The 20425-nt window shown below is 35.5% G+C and overlaps 2 protein-coding genes and 1 pseudogene across 4 annotated transcripts; all 3 read right to left on the bottom strand.

The window, feature by feature from the left end:
* LOC104719719 lies at positions 4459-6158 on the bottom strand. Its single transcript, XM_010437686.2, has 5 exons — positions 5882-6158; positions 5178-5275; positions 4908-5075; positions 4778-4820; positions 4459-4665 (listed from the first exon to the last, which is right to left on the bottom strand). The coding sequence occupies exons 1-5, from the start codon at positions 6103-6105 to the stop codon at positions 4584-4586; spliced, it is 615 nt and encodes a 204-aa protein (XP_010435988.1). The 5' UTR covers positions 6106-6158; the 3' UTR covers positions 4459-4583.
* Positions 6496-8892, bottom strand: LOC104720654 (annotated as a pseudogene).
* LOC104719718 lies at positions 10731-13236 on the bottom strand. 3 transcript variants are annotated; one of them, XM_010437683.2, is made up of 9 exons: positions 12907-13236; positions 12502-12595; positions 12286-12365; positions 12055-12170; positions 11883-11968; positions 11619-11672; positions 11385-11538; positions 11265-11278; positions 10731-11156 (listed from the first exon to the last, which is right to left on the bottom strand). In XM_010437683.2, the coding sequence occupies exons 1-9, from the start codon at positions 13022-13024 to the stop codon at positions 11054-11056; spliced, it is 819 nt and encodes a 272-aa protein (XP_010435985.1). In that variant the 5' UTR covers positions 13025-13236; the 3' UTR covers positions 10731-11053. The 3 variants fall into 3 exon arrangements, with proteins under 3 accessions (XP_010435985.1, XP_010435986.1, XP_010435987.1); XM_010437684.2 differs by having other exon boundaries at positions 12055-12164; XM_010437685.2 differs by having other exon boundaries at positions 12055-12161.

The following is a 20425-nucleotide window of genomic DNA, read 5'->3' as shown; positions in this document are numbered from 1 at the left end:
TGTTTTTGATACTAAAATCTCATGTGTGTTGATGATGATGAGGTCGCTTAAAGCACTAGTTGTTTGCCCTGCGATTCGTCCCAGACAGGTTGGTGCATGTGCTTCGCTTGCCAACTATACTGGTTTCAAACATAGAAGCCAATTATGGGGTAATCATCAGAACAAAAGTGTCAAGTCTGAGGCTACCAGAACAATCACATTTAGATTCTACAATAGGAGTGTTATTAAGTGTGTTTTAAACACTCACTCTGATTGTACTCGAAACACCGCTGAGAATTTTAATGAACACGATGAAGATTATGTCAAATGAATTAAATCTTAAAACAACGCAAAAAAATATGATCTTCTAATTATATCCTTGTATTGATTTTTATGCATTTTAATTGAAAGCATTTTATCACAACAATAAAATAAATTACTATAGTACTCAAAACATGAAAGGACTCTGATCAAACGCGGTGCTTTGTTGTAAAATACGTCCAAGCGAAAAGAGTATATAACCAAGAGATACAGATTTATGCACAAAGGAGAGACAATACATACAAAAGAGTTTACAATAAGACAGTAAGAACACACACATTGATCCATTGAGGTGAAGCTATATGCTTTGATTTCTCCACACATCTATGTAAATGATCTATGACACCCCAGTTTTAGAGGCTTACGGAGAGGTTTAAAAAGAATTGATTTGGCCACCTATGTCACCAAAGCACATTTATCTTTTCAGTCAAAAGTCCAGAGAGAACTCCACAGTTAAGAGTGCTTATGTTTGAGTAGTCTCAGGATGGGTGATCTTCCGAGAAGTGACTGTCGGATCATGTGGTGATTTATAGGGTCGGTAACAAGTCTTTAAAACCTCCCGAACATAACAAAACGGCCGTCAGATATGGATGGGCTCACGGGCCTAGTGAGAGGATGTGAGGCCAATTAAGGAAGGTGGGCCCATGGACTGGGATTAGGCATGGGGCCCACTAAGAGGTGGTGGTCGGAGCGTTACAATGATCAAACATATTTTCTTTGTGTTTTACAATTTTTTTTTTTCGATCCCTAGAATTTAAGAATTTGTAACCCAAGCGTGATTAGTTTAACCAATTAGATAGATACATAAATAAAAGTTGTAAATTGAACATAGTATAATACATCCCCGTGTTATGCTCATATTGTATCCATAGTATAAAATAATGAAAATATTAAAAAGAGAGAAAAATGAACATGAGGCCTAATAAGAAGTGGTGGTCGGAGTGTTATAATGATTAAACATATTTTCTTTGTGTTTTACAATTTTGTTTTCCGATCCCTAGAATTTAAGAATTTGTAACCCATACACGATTAGTTCAACCACTTAGATAAATACATAAATTAAAATTGTAAATTGAACATAACAGATTACATCCGGTATCCGATCCGGGATCCGCTCATCCCAGTCCATGGGCCCACCTTTCTTAATGGGCATGAGACCTATTATCCGGGATCTGGTCATCCCAGTCTATGGGTTGGATGATTATGATGATGGACACGATGGAGGATGAATACAAGAAAGCTATGGTTGAGAAAATGAAGCTCGAGTTTTATAAGTATTGGGGCAATTTTGACAATACAAACATGATGATCTATGTTTCTGCAGTTCTTGATCCAAGATACAAACTGAGATGGGTAAAGTGGATGATTCAAGGTACTTATCCTAACCATGAGGCTAGTTGTTTGATTTCCAAGATAACAAATGCTTTAGACAGATTGCTCATATACTATACATCTTTGCAAGCACAAGAATCAGCGGGATCCAAAGGTAATGCAAATTCAGGGTCAGATCATGCTAAGAACAATGCAAAGAGTCATTCACTTTTAGATGATATGTTTGATGATGCTGTGGAAAGTGAAGAGTCTGATTTATCAAAGTCAGAGATGGAGTATTATTTGGATGATATTCGAGAGGATCGAAGGATTCCCAGTTTTGACATATTGTACTAGTGGAAGACAACAAGATCTAAATACATGGTTTTTTCATTGATGGCAAGAGATATGTTGGCTATGCTTGTGTCAACTATTACATCATAATCTGCATTTAGTGCAGGTAGTCGAGTACTAGATCGTTTTCGTAGTTCACTCACACCAAGAGTTGTGGAAGCTTTGATTTGTACCCAAGATTAGTACCGTGACAATGATGAATATTTAAAAGTACAAGAAATGGTTGCTGAGCTTGAGTATATTGTATCTGGTAATGTTTTTTTTTTTGTTATATATCTTCTAGTTTTATGAATTTTTATAGCTTTTCAAATGCTAATGATTGTTATTATTTCTATAGAAGTGAAGACTATAAATTTACAGCCATGACCACGGCGGTGTGTGAGGATGGTAATTAATCTTAGAGCCTTTATCTTTTGAACTCAGAATAGTCTTTCTGATTATTAGTATGAATTTCATGTCTAACACATATTTTTCTTTCTTTTTCAGATTTCAAGGAAGAATACGAAGATGAATGGGGACATCACGATACATCACTTGAATCTTTTGAACCTTTTGCTATCTTTTTGAACTGTTGGTAATCTGGTGTATCAAACATAAATCTTATGTACTTCTAGAATCGTTTCTTTTTATAAAACATGTGATATTATGATACTCAAACAGGTGATATTTATGATACATTGGAGCCGGATATCCACGGATATCCTAAATTTTTGTGGATATCCGATTGTCCGGATATCCGGTATTTCGGAGCTGAAGTTGCATAGTAAAATTGCGGATCCGCGGGATTCGGATACAGAGGCGGAGACTTTCATTTTGGCCGAATATCCAGCTCCGTCTCTGGGCTACCGTGCAATGTCCATATTGTATCCATAGTATAAAATAATGAAAATATAGAAAAGAGAAAAAGTGAGTCCATCACCTTACCATAGGGGTTTTAAGGGCCTGACTGGTTCAAACGCTGCGGTTGCGGTTGCGGTTGCGGAAGATTGCGGAAGCGGGCGATTGCGGTTTCAAGCGTTATTAAGCGTTTTGAACGACTGGTTTAGCGGTTTAAAATTGGTGCATTTGCGGGAGGTTTACGACTGGTTGATCAGCGGGTGCAATAGCGGTTGAAACATAATACATGTGATATATAATATATAAATTTTAAAAACACCTATTTTTTTATTAAACTTGATTTATAATTAAAATTTATTAAAAAGGTACTAACATAATTATTCAAAAAACAAATAAATTTCATATTGAAATACTTATTCCTTTATGCATTTGGCTTTTCACTAAAAATTTAATCAAATAATTTGATAAATGACAAAACATATGCTTTAGATTGTAGATCTTTTCTCTTTTCTCTTAGATCTTGGCTCAGTAGTTTCATCGGTAGGAATAGTCATGTGAGAGTTGAGATGAGTCACTGGTGATTTGTTTTAATATTTTTTACAAATAATCTTATTTTCTTAAATTTCTGATAAAATATTATATTTATTTAGATTTTTTTGAACTTATGTACGATGTGCCATTAAATTTACATCAAGTTTTTTGGGTTATTGTTAATTAGAATATTATTTAATTCTAATTGTTTATTTTATAATCTCTGCAATCATATTCGTATTTCATTTTTTCCCATCCTTAATGAGTAAAATGGATAGATTGAAGATATAACAAAAAAAAATTCATTATCATTGATTTCTTTTAAGTTTTTTTACAAAAAAAAAAAAAAAAAAAAAAAAAAAAAAAAAAAAAAAAAAAAAAAAAATTCAATCGCAATCGCCCGCAACCGCAAACGCTTGCGGGAGACAGCTTTTGAAGTTCAGTGGTTTGAAGCGATTGGAAGTGATTTGGAGCGACTGGAAGCGATTTGTGTGATTGGTTCCAATCGCTAGCAACCGCTACCACCCGCAAACGCAGCGATTGCGGGAGGTAGTAGGAGAACCAGTCACCACCTATGTGGACTTTAAAAACTCATATTTAACCGTCACAAAATTAATTGCTTTTTTCCGTGTCGGATAAATATGGCGGCTGTTCAGGGTCCAGTTTTCTGTTTTCTACCAACAAAAACAACGTCATGTTGATGACAAGTATGAGTTAAACATACTTGGCTTCAATAATTATCGGGAGGGTTATTACTTTAAACAAAACTCGAAAAACTCATAGGTATATATATCTTCAGTTTGTTTGTGATCAGCCTCACTGTTTTCAGATTTTAATTATAGGTTGTGATGAACTCCATTATGCTGCGGAAACCGACAATGGACATTTTTGGCCGAAAGGAGATTTGACTTCTTTATCCCTGTTAATGTGTTGTGACAAGTAATGCAGTTGTAACATGGGAGAAATTTGTCATGTTCAACATTAATGTTAAACTTGGTGAATCATGGGCTGAGCGAGCTTCTTCTTAGATTGACTAGCTATCCATGTGTCTTTAGATTGACTCGCTATCCATTTGTGTCTTTAGATGATTGCCTCCATTTCGTCTTTAGATTTGGCTTGAACTTGTGACTAATGGTTATGGATGGTTCGGTTATGAAATTTAACAGTCATGAGATTCTGACAGAATTTTCAAAAGAGCTCTTCTTTTTATAAACAAGATTGAGCTCTTCTTTTTTGTCCACATCAACCTCTTACCACAACTCATCCTTCTTACTCTTTTTCTTCCTAGAAGCAAAGCTACTTGGTCCAATCTCTATTGACATTCTCTTTGTTCTATAGAAGTGACCAAATTAAATTGGGTTATTATTATGACACAATCAAAAGGATTGTACCAACAAACAAAAAAAAAAAAATTAGAGAGAGAGCAAATGTACATAGTACATACCTTTCTGATAGCTCTTCAGATTCTTTGGCATCACAATGAGAAGCTGTACTTAAATCAGATGCAAATCCAGTTAAAGTTTGGATAGGAGATAACAATAGAACCAACAAAAAAGAAAAGAAAAGAGAACAACCTTTACAGTATCCTTCATCGATCTCTTCATCTGACTCTGAACCAGAAGTTGACTTAAGCATCCAAAAGTCAGGTTCTTCAGAATCGCTATCGTCCTTATCGCATCTTGGTTTGGGTACTTGTGTTTTCTCGGTCCTTCCACCTGATCCAGCTCCTCTTTCCACTTGCTCTATGCAAATATACCAACCATCAAAACGATTAAAAGCCATGACATAAGAATCATTACAAAAATGTCAATGAATTATCATGAGTGGAAACCAATTTAGTGAACCTAATTTGTGAAGAAAGCTTCTCCCATTAACGTGTTTCCAGATATGTTCCTCGTTCTTGTTCACAGTATCCCCAGTAAGCTTGCACACAAGTTTCGAGCTGCGAACATAGCCAAACAAGCAAAAAGAAAAGCCTTATAACTTGTAATCATAGCTAAAACCAGAAGAAAGCTTTGAACTTTAAACCATTTTGGATGCTGAGAACAAAGCCAAAAAGGCTCAAAATCAGAAGAAAGATTATAACTTTTAACTATTTTCAATGCAATTCAAACTGACTTAATACAACAACAGAAGTTAACAACAAATGCTCCTCAGTAATCTAAAGAAAACAAAATTAACCAACTTTTTTACTATACCTATGAAAATGAAGCAAGGGATCTAGATGAAAGTTAAACTAATACAATCTGAAACTCTTAGAAGACATCCAAAGACATGAAAGTCACAATTTTCTACTCAAAAAACACTGAAAGTTCCATCCTTTTTTTTTTCTCAGAAGATCATCAAAGTTTCAACAAAACTATAAACAATTAATTAATAACCAATGATTTGTTTGAATTGCAATTCGTATAAATTTTTCAATTTGAGAAATTGCAATTCAATTTGTTTGATTTGTTAAACCTCCAAAACTAATGTCAATTGCAAGTCCTAACCCAAACTATAAAAAAATCTCTAAAAATTTGATTTTTTCCCCAGAAAACATACTAACCGAGAAAATGGGCACTGGGAGAACATGTTGAGAGGAGACTTCCCCTGAGACAAAGCGTGATCGATGAGTCCTACACGACACCGTTTCTTTAGAGCGTATGACTCTTCGTCTCCGGCTAAAACCTCGTGACCAGTCTCGACGCATCTAAGCCTTCCGTTCCCAAGATCAACGAACGTCGGTGAACCAAACAGATTCTTCCCTTCTTCCGTCTTCTTCTGCATCATCGTCTCCGATTCACCTTCAAGCTTAAGCAAGCATAGACTTCTCTCTCTTTAGTTCGTCGACATAAAACCATAACCGAACCCAATTGTATTAAACCAAAACCAAATTTGTTGGTTTTTGTTTTGGTTTTGGCGAAAAGTCGGAAACGATAACTATACCAAATAAATTGAACCGAACAAAAAAAAAAAAAAAACACAAATTTTACTTTGTTCGTTTAATATTACAAATTAAATCTTAAGAAAATAAAATTGTTATACTGAGAATGGAAAATCTTTAAATTCTTGTTTGTTTTGTATCAAATAGTATACAAATATAATTTGTAGAGAGAATCAATTAAACCAAAACCGAATTTAGTGTAACCGGTATAGTATGAATAAACCGAAATTTAATATTTATACCCTCGTACTCGAACATGTTTTGGATTGACCAATCATGAGATCATTGGACATTGCCCATGGTACCCTATGACGTTCCAAGATCAAACAAGTCGAACTTTTCGCCGACTGATAATCCAAGACTATAACTCGACCACCTCCTAAGTCTAGCCTCAAATCTTTGTCGCTACATTTCTCTATGAGTTCATACAAATGCTTTAGATTCTCGACCTTCACTTCGTTGACGCTCTTCACCTTTTTCCATGACAAAAAAATATTTAGATAAGCCAAAATAGTCTTTTACTTTTAGTAAACTTTTATAACTATATAATATGATCCTTTTTGTTACCTGCAAATTCTTGAACATGTAGAATGCCACATTGATCACATCAGCTAATATCTACAATAAGAAAACATTGTTATTTAGATCTATTTAACTTATCGTAATTCATTTCTAACTAATAAGAAAAAGAGTAATCATTTGATCACAAAGCCACAATTACCTCAGAAATAATGACAATTTGATCACCGGCTTTTTTGGGCTTATTGTTGTCGTTGTTATATGCGAGTTTATGCATAACGTTGGAACTTTTGATGTGTTGTTTACTGAGAGGCACAAAGACAAAACCAGCGAATATGTAATAACTTGAGTTGTTATCAACTAGCCATTGCACCTTCATAGAGTAGATTGACCACAATTCATCCGTTAATTTAGACTAAAATGTGATCATATGATTTAGTGATTCACAAATAATATATATATGACTTACTGGCTTTAGAGTGATACTGAACTCATGCATTTTTCCCTCTCTTAAGACTTTAAGTAAGATTGTTTCACCTGATTGCTTCATAGAAACCAAATCATCCAACGTTATCCTTTTTTCTCTGTTTGGCAAAACAACTGCAGCAAATATAAATCTCAGTAGTTACACTAAATTAAACCTGCATACAGAAAAATATAAGTAAATATGTATTACCTATCCCATCATTTTCTATAGCTACACCATCGATTGCAAGAATAATGTCATCTTTTTTAAGAATATTGAGGGCATCAGAATGTTGATAAATATTGTTTATAAGAACCCCTGTCATTTTAGAACCCATCTTATAATGAATACGAATATATGCATCCTCCATAGGTTGGTATGATAGATTCAGCGAGCAGAAACCAACGTAGTGACCGGTTTTTTCGATACCCGTTATAAAATGTTTAACTACCGGAGCTGGGATTAAGTACCTGTTTTGGTGAAAACCCACAAAAAGTTGTCAGTTAAACTTTTGATTTCAATTGCTAGAACAAAATATATATATATATATATATATATATATATATATATATATGCTTGGTAAAGTTATNCACAAAATCATCCGAAACTTGCCCTATATTATTTGAACGTTTACGATATTTAAACGCTACACCAACAACTTTGTTTCTTATGCAAACCGGACCACCACTATTTCCATGGTTAATTGCTGCATCTGTTTGTATTACCGGTAGATTAGTGGCACCATGACCATAATTTTTTGATTCGATTATACTCACAACACCTGTTGTAGTGGAGATACTCTCACCACCTGCCATTGAATTATTAGAGGCAGATCATAAACTCATTATCCGTTTCTTTAATGTAAACAGTTTCACTATATATACCTTCTGGATAGCCAACAACAGTTACTGATTCATTCCGAGAGGGCATGTCTCCAAGCTCCAAAGGATTCATATCTTCCCAAAACTCTTGGCTTTCGATCACCAAAATAGCCAAATCACATTCACGCGCGATGGCTTTACTTCTGCTTTGTACTTCTTTGGTGATCCATGCTTTATAACTTGCACCAATATGTGATCAGCCACCACATGAGCGTTTGTAATAATCCTTTTCCCCGAAATTACAAACCCTAAAATCATGTCTCCAAAAAATGAGTCAAAATTAACGAAAACAACACCAATATGTGACTTAGTCACCATCCACATGCATGAGTTTAAAGATTTATATACACCAACAACGAAGCTCTAATATACGAATTGCATGCACATGGCAATATACTTCAAAAACAAAAGTTTAGTATATATATGCTCCAATAAAACTTCATAAAGGCTCTAATATACGAATTCCATGCACATGCTAATATGTATGTATTCATACCTGAGCCTTTGGAATATCGTTGTGGGTTATTTTGCCAAGGATAAAAAATGTTAGGCTTGCTATAAAAAGTGTGGATCTTCACCACCGAATCCAACACCGACTCATTAGTCGTAACCACGGAGTTTAATATAGTTTTCTCAGCATCAACAGAAGAAGAAGAAGGATTAAAACGAAATAAAGAAGCAAAATCGTTTAAAACTCCGGTGAAATTTCTGTTGATTCGCAGTAGTCGGACAAAATTGTTCCGGCCACGAACTGACCACAACGACATTATGAGAGAATGAATTGTCGGGATATTATTATTTCATTAGGCATTCTTATAGATACATATATTTTGCTAAATAGCTTTGTTTCCATTCCTATAGATAGGTAAATTTAGTTACCAATATTATTTTTACTTTTTAGCTCCTTAATATGTTTAGTTAATATGTACCGCTTCTCAATAAGGGAATTTCAATTTTTTTTTTGGTCAACGATTGGGCCATAACTGGCCGACCCATTAGCCAAATTCCTACATTCGTAGGAACTGTGATTCGATCCCGGGTGTGATGGTGCCTTCTACAAATGGACTTACCTCCTGCCACTACACTAAAGTCACTTCACTTTCAATTTTTTTTTTAGTTTATAAATCTGCCTTCCGTTTATCAAAAATAAAAATTAAATAGATATTTGGCAAAATGATACATTTTTCAAACATAATTAGGAAAAAGATACATTCACTATTTATAATTAGAAAAAACCACATTTATCACTGTTTGTCTATTTTCTCAGCCTTTTTTGTCATTCAGCAATCTTCTTAATTACATTTATGCCATTGTATCTCCCTTTTTCTCTCTATTTCTTGATTTTTCAAATAAGTGTTCATGTAATTCTTTTTAGAAAACTTTTTAAATACAAAAGAATCTATATTTTTTTCTTTACAATTTGATATAATGTTTTTTAATAATTTTTAAATATATTATATATATTTTGTATCTGTACACCTTATTAAGTGTACACATGCCTATACACCTTATTAAGTGTAGATATGTCTCAACATTTTATTAAGTGTACAGATGTCGGTATATATTATTTAGTATACAAATATAATTTTTACAAAACCATTATAGTACAAACAATTGTACAGATATCTAGAACCCAAAAAAATAAACAAATTACATATGTAATATGTACAGAAATTTGTACTCTTAATAATGTGTACAGACATTTGTACTCTTAATAATGTGTACAGACATTTGTACACTTAATAAGGTGTACATGATACAAAATTTGTTAAAAATATTTAACATTATCAAATAAAATCATCAAACAAAATTTTTTATCTATCTTTAAAATTTTAAAAAACAAATTTTAATAAGCTAGCATTTTTGTTTTATATTGTTGGGAGCATATAATAAAGAAGAAAAAAGAATTTAAAGAAAATAAAAATAAAATCAAACCTTGACCAGGACATTTTAGTAATGTTCTTCTCTCCACTGGGTCCCACTCAGAATTCTATCTCTAGCACCTTCTATTTCACAACACCCTCTTTTTCTATTATAAATAATGTATGTATGTTTTTGACAATTAAATTTTAAAAATGTACTAAAATGCTAACAAACCCAAAATTAAACCTCTACATTCGATTTGGTTTGGTTTAGGGGGAAAATCATAGTATATAATAAAATAAACTAATTAATTATCTTATTTACTTGAAATATAATTAAATGTGATTTTGTATAAATTTAATAAACTTATTAAAGAATTTAATGTAAAATTTTATATTCAAAACTGGTAGAAATTTTCTTGACCGTGAAATTCGAATTACAAGTTGATGAGTTTCGGTTTGGTTACGAATATGTGTTTATCCAAAATCTCTAGCTCATCTAAGAAGGTCTTTAGTTAGATGCATAACTTTCTTGGACAGCCTTAGAAAGTTAATGATTCATTTAATTGAATCATTTTGGATTGGTTTAGTTTGGTCCAATTGGAAGTTTGTTCGGTTCACTTTAGATTTAGAAGTTGTGTCTCAACTCTCCCAAGTCTTAACAGAGAGAGACTTGGAAGCTTAGAGACCATCAAAATAGACAGAGATCGAGGTTTTAATTTTTGTTATTTGGAACAGTTTTCTGTCTAAATCTACTACTCATTGAATTCCATATCATAAGAACAGAGTTTTTTACATTCTCGGAAGCGAATGATACAAAGGCTTCTCTTTTGTTCTCTCATTCAACATCTCCTTTGACACAAAGGTTACAGCTTTAACTTATATTGCACACACAAACATAAACTTTATCTTAATCTACCCCTCTGAAACTACATAAAAGAGACCGCGGTTTTTTTTTATTGGTCTTGCCATGGAGACTGATTACTGAATTCTTCGTGAATTTCTCGCTTTTAGCTTTATTTACAAGAGACTGATGTGATCAATGGATACCGCGAGTTGTTTTCGTTCACTGACGATGACCTTCTGGTAAAGCTACCACTTTGTGGAAAGGTACTGTTCTTTGAGGCAATGCTCCATCTTCCTCATCATCGTCGAATTCCAGCAAGTACCTAATCAGGCAAACAGTTCTTGTTATAGATAGATAGATAAACATGAGTCCAGTTCAAGGGGACTACAAATTCAAGACAAAGCAAACTGAAAAAGGTTGAAGAACTTACTCGTCAGACTTCCTCTGATATTGCAGGAACATCCATGTAAAATAGCTCGAGGTTAGTGTTTTTTTCAGACAGCAAGACAGTTTTAAAGATAGATGGAAATTGTTGTAACAAAAAACTAACCTTTCGTGGGGTACTTACTACAGTTGCTTTGTAGAGTGCTGTTGTCCCGGGATATACAGCTAAGACGTGTTTACCAGGTTGAAACTCTTGGGTGGTTAAAGGATCATTTCGTTTGGGGAATGGTAAAATGCATGACATTGGTAACTTATAGGTCCTAAAGATTCCAAGAGAATAAATCTCAGTATACTTCCCAAACTCCAAATCACAACTCAGAGTTTTCATATGAGTTTTTACCTCTGACCGCTTCCTTCTTCATCATCTCCTGGTTCTTCATCAAGTACTTCCACTCTGTGATTAAAGTTTGAAACATTTACAGACTCATTAATGAAACCTTTGCACTTGACAGTTTCAGTCTAAACCTTAGACAAAGAACTCTAAGGACATAACTTATTAAACTTCAGATATGACCAGAAGAATGCATTTGTGTGAGATTCAAAAATTAGGCATAATATCAGGCCATCGACAACTAACTTATGCCGAAGAGAGGTTAAAGCTTACTCTTTTGTTTCTCTGTCGAAGTGGATTACTTTAACCACAAACCATTCATCCTTATCAGCACTCTCTGCTGTAACTCTCGCAGCTACCTGCATAAATCAGACAGACATTGTGAGCATTGAACTGATCCAAATAAAAACAGATATAAAGAAAGTAGATGTAACATAGTATTTACCTGTTCACCCTTTAGACTTGCATATGCTTCAATTTGATTCCTCATGGAAGGAGAAAGTCTGATGACATCTGAATCAGCTTTCATCCTCTTCCTCTTCTGGTCATTGCCTTCTGCCACTTATGTGATATCATTACAAAGCATCGGTAAAAATATTCTTAATTCCTTTGTATCACACAAGCCTTGCCAGAGAATAACATTACAGTTCAATTAAAGTAACTCTGTTATGTGTACCTCCTAATTTTCTCCTTTGCTGGCCGGTTGGTCCATACGGAAGCAGCAAATCCAACTGAGTAAGCAAAATGTTCGACACGCTGCGTGTTTATACACAAAGCCAAAAGGGTCTTATTGTGTTAGATACAAATTTGGTCATTTAGAGATAACATTAGTCCATAATCCATTCAAAGTCTTTTAACTTTTACAAGTATTATTATAAAGAAATTGGCTTACGTTACTTCATTTTCCGAGAGCTCTTTCGCTTGAATGTATAAATTTTTAAGCTTTGACAATGAGATATCACCAGGCTTCTCAACTATCTCAGGAGCTGCACACAAAACAAAGCTTTGATGATTTTGATTTCGTAGATCGCAGCAATCTAAATTAGTATTTAATCTGTAGATTCAATGGCATTGTATAAACCCCTAGTTCAAATTTAATTTCTCTAATTACTCTCCATGATCCAAAATCGAAACTTTCACTGATAATAACTAATCAAATCACAAAATTTTCCCCAGAGAAAAACAAAATTTTTACTAGTCTCAGATCAGATCAGACACAAATTTGTTAGAACAAAGAAAATAAATTACCAAAACTGTTCGAGGAGTATTAGTAGGAGTAAATGGGGAAAACACTTACAAGCTTGAAGCTTCTTATGCATCTTATTGATCTCAACCAACACTTCTTCTTGTTCTTTCCTTAACCGATCAAGCTCCTTCGTGTTTTCCAGAATTCCGACAATGTCCGGTGACGACATTTCCAAAAACAAATAAAAAGCTTCAAGCGTATTACAAAGAATAAGAAGCAAAGTATGTAAGAAACAGAGAACAGAGACCTAGTAGTAAATCTAAATTAGATGTCCGCACGTATTACAAAGTCTCGATCTCTGGAATCTGAGAGAATCCAACAAAAACAAAATGGTTAGATTTTTCAGTTCTCAGATTTTTCCTTAAAATAAAAAGATTTTAAGTTTTTTTTTTTTTTCTGGGCGAACATTTGTAGGTCAAGAAAATACGACGTCGTTTTGAGACTAAGACGGAACAGCTCTTCCTAAATATAATCTAGTTTTAAATACTTTCACACATATTAAAAACTACGTATAAATGGGGAATGCAATATTCTTGTGTGATTTACAAGCCTAAAACTATAGTATTCAATTCTTTATTTTATTTTAAAGTTTACAATTCATCAATAATAATTAATAGATATTATATAGAAAACACTACAAATCTATCTTTTGAAAAAAAAAATCTCCTTGATATTGGATTAATAAGAAACATATGAAGTATTAAGAATATCTTCTTTGCTATAAAGTATAAAATCTTTCAGCTTCTCAATTTATACTATTTAAATAATTTTATTATTTATTAAAATATTCATAATTTTTTATTTATTAGAATATTAAATTATAAAAATGAATTTAACCAATTTTAATGTGCCATATGTCAAAAAACATAAAATTATATTAAAATAATAAAACGTATTTAACCAATGATAGTGTGTTATATGTAAGAAAAAATAAAACAGAATCAGTTGTCCGAACGAATCACCAAGTTTCATTCTATGCATCTAGAAGAGAGTCTAACAAAAACAAAATTGTTAGATTTTCTTAAAATAAAATAAAAAATTCAAGTTCTGAGTGAATGGAAATGTCAGGTCAAGTACAATACAACTTTTTAGGAAAAAGAAGGTACAGTTCATGTATATTTAGTCCAATTAATCAATCTCTTCCTAATTCATCCAACTTTAAATATTTTTACACATATTAAAAACTGTTTATAAATAGGGAATGCATTATTCTTGTGTGATTTACAAGCCTAAAACTATATAGTATTCAATTCTTTATTTTTTATTTTTTTTACAATTCGTTAATAATAATTAACAAATATTGTACAGAACTTTAAAAAACTATCTTTTTAAATAAAATCTTTGATATTGTATTAATAAGAAACAAATGAAAATTAAGAACATCTTTATCGCTATAAACTTTATTTCTCAACATATTATTTAATAATTTTTAATATAATTTTATTATTTATTAAATAATAATAATGAATTTACTAATTATAGTGTGTCATATGTCAAGAAATGTAAAATGATATTAAAATTAGTAAAAATGAATTTAACCAATTATAGTGTATCATATGTCAAGAAATGTAAAATTATACTCCCTCCGTTTCATTATATAAGATGTTTAGAGAAAAAAATTTGTTTTATAATATAGGATGTTTCCAACTTTCTATGCAACTTTTAGATTAAATTTATATTTTATATTATATAGACTTGTTTATGATTGGTTAAACTTAAGTAATTATTTCTTAATATGCGTGTTTTCACTAAAACATCCTATATTTTGAAACGGAGGGAGTATTAAAATAATAAAAATAATCGTAACCAATTATATTGTGTCATATGTCAAAAAAAAAACGTTTTTGATGAGTTCTAAACTAAGAACCGTTTTTCAACTTTTCTGTTACTTTATTATTATTTTGTTATTTTTTTAATTAGTGAAAGTTCTTGTTAGAACGATAAATGGTGATGCTCTAAGAAAATATTTAAGACCTTAATACAACAATTTTAATAAAAAATTAGTACTCTTTTGTGTAATTTGTAATATCATCTTGTCAAAAAATGATGAATGCATTTTACCTTTTCTATTTTTTTGCTTTATTTTAACTGAAAATACAATGAATCAGAGAATTGTGTAACATGTATAAATATGGTTTTACATGTATAACATATGCAGGATTTTGAATGAGATCACCTTCAATATAAATGGTTTTACAATTTTGAAAGTGTTCACAATAAGATCCCCTTCAAAATACATGATTTAACATGTACCTATGCATGATTTATAAGGTACTCATGATGAGTGCACCTTGATAAAAGATAAGTGATTAAAACTTTATTACAATCATCTAATAATTATTTTGCTTCTTTTGACATGTGATTTTTTGTATTTGCACTACCTCTTGGTTAATTTAATTATTAATGTTTATCTTAACAACAAGGTCGTTGTAGTATAGTGGTAAGTATTCCCGCCTGTCACCTGTCACGCGGGTGACCCGGGTTCGATCCCCGGCAACGGCGTCTTTTTTTTTTTGGAATTTTAAGTTTAAAACACTTTCAACTCCCTTAATTTCGGTACTTTCTCAGTAAACGCATTAGTTAAAAATATATTAATATTGAAACTAATACATTATTCATTACATTTTCAAACCACTTCTCTTATTTTTTTTTTTTGGTTTTAATGTGAAAATTTTATTCCATCGGAAAATTACATACTATCTTACTACACTACTATAAGTAAAACTACCCATTAGCACAGGAACAAAAGACAAAGAGACTATTTACAACAAAAAAGATACATGAGAGAAGTAAACAAGAAGGAGAGAAGAATGCAAGGTTGGACCCGTAAAGGACATGAGACGATCCCTCATGGAGCGATCAATAGCACGCCGGAGAGCAGGAATGGTTGATGCGGCGGTGGTAAAAATCCTGGAGTTACGTTCCTTCCACACGTGATAGATGACAGTCGTGAAAATGAGCTTGAGGACTGCAGAGATGCCGGCTTGACTTGGGGAGGTTAGCAACGAAATCCATGTAGGAACTGCAGACAGAGAGGACGGTGGGTTGAGTAGAAATTTGGCAGCAAAGAACTCCCACAGTGCAGAGGCAAACGGACACTCAAAAAAGAGGTGGTTATGACTTTCTGCACCGGAGGAGCAAAGGGCGCATGATAGAGGAACATTCATTCCCCAGCCACTGAGCCTATCCCGAGTAGGTAGACGGTGAAGCATTGCCAACCAAGCAATGAAAGAGAAAGGGGGAACATGTTGTTTGAACCAAATGCTCCCTGCCCAAGGGACGAAAGGAGAACTCACTCTAATTTGTTCCCTTGTCTCTTATCGAGGAGAAAGAAGAGCAGTAAGTGCCTGAAAGTCGACGCCAAAGGAAGATATGAGGACCACGATTAACATCAGGTGGTGATACTTCCGTAAGGGCGACCAATAGTGCTTGACCATTTTCTGATCGGGCTGCTGGGAGATTCCAGTTGCTATTCCTCGAAGCTTCTATAACTGTTGCATTTTTCCTCACTCGGAGTTGACTAGGCCCAGCTTCTCCGAGAAAGGTGATAAGCTGTTTAAAGTCGGTCCAATTATCGAACCAGAAAGATGCAGATTTACCATCACCCACTTCACATTTGAGCAAATTGATGAGGATTGGTTCAGTTGCAGCATACTATTTATGGTCTTGGAGAACCGACCTGACTCATTTGTAAGCCAGAAACTCTTCCGTTTGAAAATGTTTTCCCGCAGCCAAGCCACCCGCAAAGAACCAGAGGTGGAGAAAAAGTTCCAGACATGTTTTAGCCTAAACACAGTCTGAAAATCTTCAAGTAATCGAATGCCCAACCCCCCTTCAGTCTTTGGTCTACAGATGTCTCTCCAAGCTACTCTTGCACCAGAAGCAGAACCCACCTTGTTTTTCCATAGAAAAGCTGAACACAAAGAATCAACACGAGCGTAGAAGTGCTTAGGGAGCACAAATACACTGCTCCAGAAGTTGACCATCCCATAGATCACCGAGGAGATCAATCTAACTTTTCCAGCGAACGATAGGAATTTTGCAGTCCATGAGTGTAGCTTGCCAGTGATTTTCTCGATGAACGGTTGGAGAGTGGCACTGGATATTCTTGATGGATTCAGGGGTAATCCGAGATAACGAGTAGGGAAAGATCCCAATCTGACACCAGCAAAGTTACTTAAGCTAGTAGCATCGGTTTCTGAGTAGCCCCCAAAGAACAGTTCTGATTTATTAGGATTCATATCCAGACCAGTCATTTCCTTGAACTGAGCCATGGCTTCTGCAATTCCGGAGAGAGATGTTCTTGAGCCGTTTGAAAAAACCAGCAGATCATCTGCAAATAGCAAATGGGTGATATTTGGAGTTTGACACCGTGGGTGTAGTTCTAGTTTCCCCTCAATCACCGCCTTATCCAACAAAGTCAAAACCTCCATTACCATGATGAAGAGATAAGGGGACAGTGGGTCCCCTTGCCTCAAACCCTTCTTGCCTTTGAAAAAACATGCTAATTCACCATTTACAGCAACAGTGAATCTAGGTGAAGTGATACACTCCTTAATCCAAACGCAGAACAAAGGAGGAAAACTTTGTGCCTCTAGCAGCTTCAACACGAAAACCCAACAGACAGTATCAAAAGCTTTCTTAATGTCCACCTTCAACATAGAGCTCGGTGAACAAGATGACTTTTGGTAGTGTCTGATTAGCTCTGATGCTAGAAGGACATTCTCTCCCAAAAGACGACCCTTAAGAAAGGCAGCTTGATTTGGAGATATGCATTCCTGGAGAATTGGCTTTAGTCGATTTGCAATTATCTTAGAGATAACTTTGTAAACAAGATTGCAGCAACTGATAGGCCTATAGTCTCCTAACTTGCAGGCCTCAGGGAACTTTGGGATGAGGGCTATTTTTGTTGTGTTGAAGTCTTTAAGCAGGCGGCCATTACGAAAAAATTCCTGGACTGCCACTATATCAGCTCCAACAACACTCCAGGAGGCTCGAAAGAACTCCACTGAATACCCATCCGGACCTGGACACTTGTCTAGGGGCAGAACAAAAACAATACCTCTGATTTCCTCCTTTGTTACATCTTTTTCCAACTGTTGCTGTTGCACATGCGAACATCTGAAAGGTAGGAGCTCCCCAATGTTGCTTGCAGTACAAGGAGAGGTCGGAAGACTCGTTGAATCAAGTATTTCCTCAAAATAAGCAGAGGCATGCGCTTTGAGCTCACTATAATCAGTAATCCTCCGGCCTCCTTGATCATCGAGGAAATGAATATGGTTTTTGTTAGATCTTGCAGTGACGGTTCTGTGGAAGAACGCTGTGTTTCTATCCCCAAGGTGAGCCCACTTAATTCGAGATCTCTGTCGATAAAACTTTTCCTCCGCATTGCTAAGAAATTTCCACTTTGCTCTCACACTGTGTTCCTCTCTAGCAAGTTCAACTGTTGGGGCTGTTAGGATGGCTCTCTGCAGTAAGTCAAGCTTTTGTTCCTCTGCCTTAACTCGCTCCGTAATACCACTGATGTTCCGTTTATTTAGCCTGCGAAGTACCTCAGAGTGGGGAGATGAAACCAGATTGGCGTATGATCTGACTGCTTGGGGTCCAAGAATTCTGCATACGCTTCAGGGTACCTCGAGGCCCAGTGTTGGTTTATTAGCGCATGGTCAATTTTCTTCGAGAATGTTTGGCCTTCACTGCTATTCCACCAAGAAAAAAGTAAACCCTTAGCTTGAGCTTCAAAAAATCTGCGTCTTGGAGGGCCAAATTCATCTCTTCCATTCCACTCAAGTCAACATCGCGAGTTTGATGATCAGAGTGTTGGGCTTCACGCAAAATTTGATTAAAATCTCCTAGGACTGCCCAAGGGTGAGTGGCTAGCGGAGAGGTGCTAGGCAGTAAGATCATTTCCTCCCAGAGCGAAGTCCTCTGTTCGACTTGATTGAAACCATAGACAAAAGATACTGTCAGGTTTACATTTTCTGCAGGCAGGAAAATTCCGCATGTTACCATCTGTGCCGAGGACTTATAGATCACCACTGATATACTGGGATCCCATACAACAACAATCCTTGCATAATTGTGATGATTGAAATTCCCATAAAACTTCCATCCTATGGGAACAACACTTGTTATTCTCCTAATGTTTACTTCTCTTATATGTGTCTCCAAAAAATCTCCAAAGAGCGGCTTACGGATGTTAATCCATTCCTTCGTCATATGCTGTCTTGAACTGCTATTCAGCCCTCTTACGTTCCATACAAAAAACACGATAATGGGTAGTTAATGTGACTTAGTGACCTTACGGCCACTCTTCCGGCGTGACACCAAAATAAATGGGGCTTCCTCTTCCTTCACCCCTGATGATTTACTGTTGACGGTCGACAGTGCAATCGACGAGACTTTTATAGCAGTAGGAGGGTGAGGCAGAGGCAGCTCTGTTGTAACCCCATCGGTGACTTTCTGAACTAGTGTCTCCGTTGGCAGCTCAAGTTCGACTCCGACTGAGACTGCCTTAGACACTTTTTTTGCTAAAACCTCCGCATTCTCACCATCTTTGTGTTGGACTTGCTCTAGTTCTGAAGCCAAAACCAAAGCCAAAGCCGGAGTGCCAACCGTATTGCTTGATGGAGTATCAGCTATCTTAGCAGTAGGGTTAACCGAGGTAGAAGGGTTTACTGGAATAGAATGAACGACTGTTAGTGACCTGCCCATACGGGAACCAGATGCCTTCCTATTTAATCTTCCACGTCGAGAAGGCCGTCCTCGACTGCTTATTGAGCGCCTAGGAATCCTTCTCCCCGCTAGAGAAGTGGGGTTTCTCTTACACACTTGGGGTACATGACCAAACTGATCACATACATCACATTTCGCAGGTAGCCAAGGGTAGGAGACTTCAATGTCAAGCTCTCTACCATCGCTAAACCCTGAGACAATCCGAGATGGGAGATCCTTGAGCAGGTTTACTCTGACCAGAATCTTTGCAAATTTAGCGGCATGGAGGGTATGGCGTTTCTTTTACCGGAGGATGAACCTGCAACGGTTGGAATTGAGGGAGACTGCGGTGGTGTATCTTGTGTCGCAGCTGAGTCGCTAGATTTGTCTCCTGGATAAACTACACCGGAGGATGAACCTGCGACGGTGAGAGGAGGAGACAGATTGGCGTTTGAGCTCAGATCTGATGGCGGTACAGAAATCGAGGTGGCTTCAATCGGCGCGTCTGATGTGGTACCGACCAGAGAGGGAGAAGCAACCGCAGGACATGGCTCCGGGGTTGCAGAAAACAGATCCGCCTCTGAGGAGGGGTTTCCTTCAGGAAGCTGAGGGGGGAGGAGAGATTTACCCACTACAGGACGAGCAGTAATCCTAGCAAATTTTGAGTACCAGGGATGACTCCACGGAGGGGTTTCCTCTGCTTCTTCGGTGCCATGGAGAAATTCCCGACCACCGGCGTGAGGCCGGCGTCGGGGATGAAGAAGAAACGAAGAAGAAAACGAAAAAGATTTGAGAGAGAAAGTTAGAGAAAGAAATATGAAAGTATTTGCATCATTTTTTTTTTTTTTTTTTTTTT

The sequence above is a fragment of the Camelina sativa genome, chromosome 10, assembly GCF_000633955.1.
Source record: "Camelina sativa cultivar DH55 chromosome 10, Cs, whole genome shotgun sequence".
Classification (NCBI taxonomy): Eukaryota; Viridiplantae; Streptophyta; class Magnoliopsida; order Brassicales; family Brassicaceae; genus Camelina; species Camelina sativa.
Note: the sequence above shows the minus strand (reverse complement) of the source record. Positions and strands in the feature narration are given on the sequence as shown.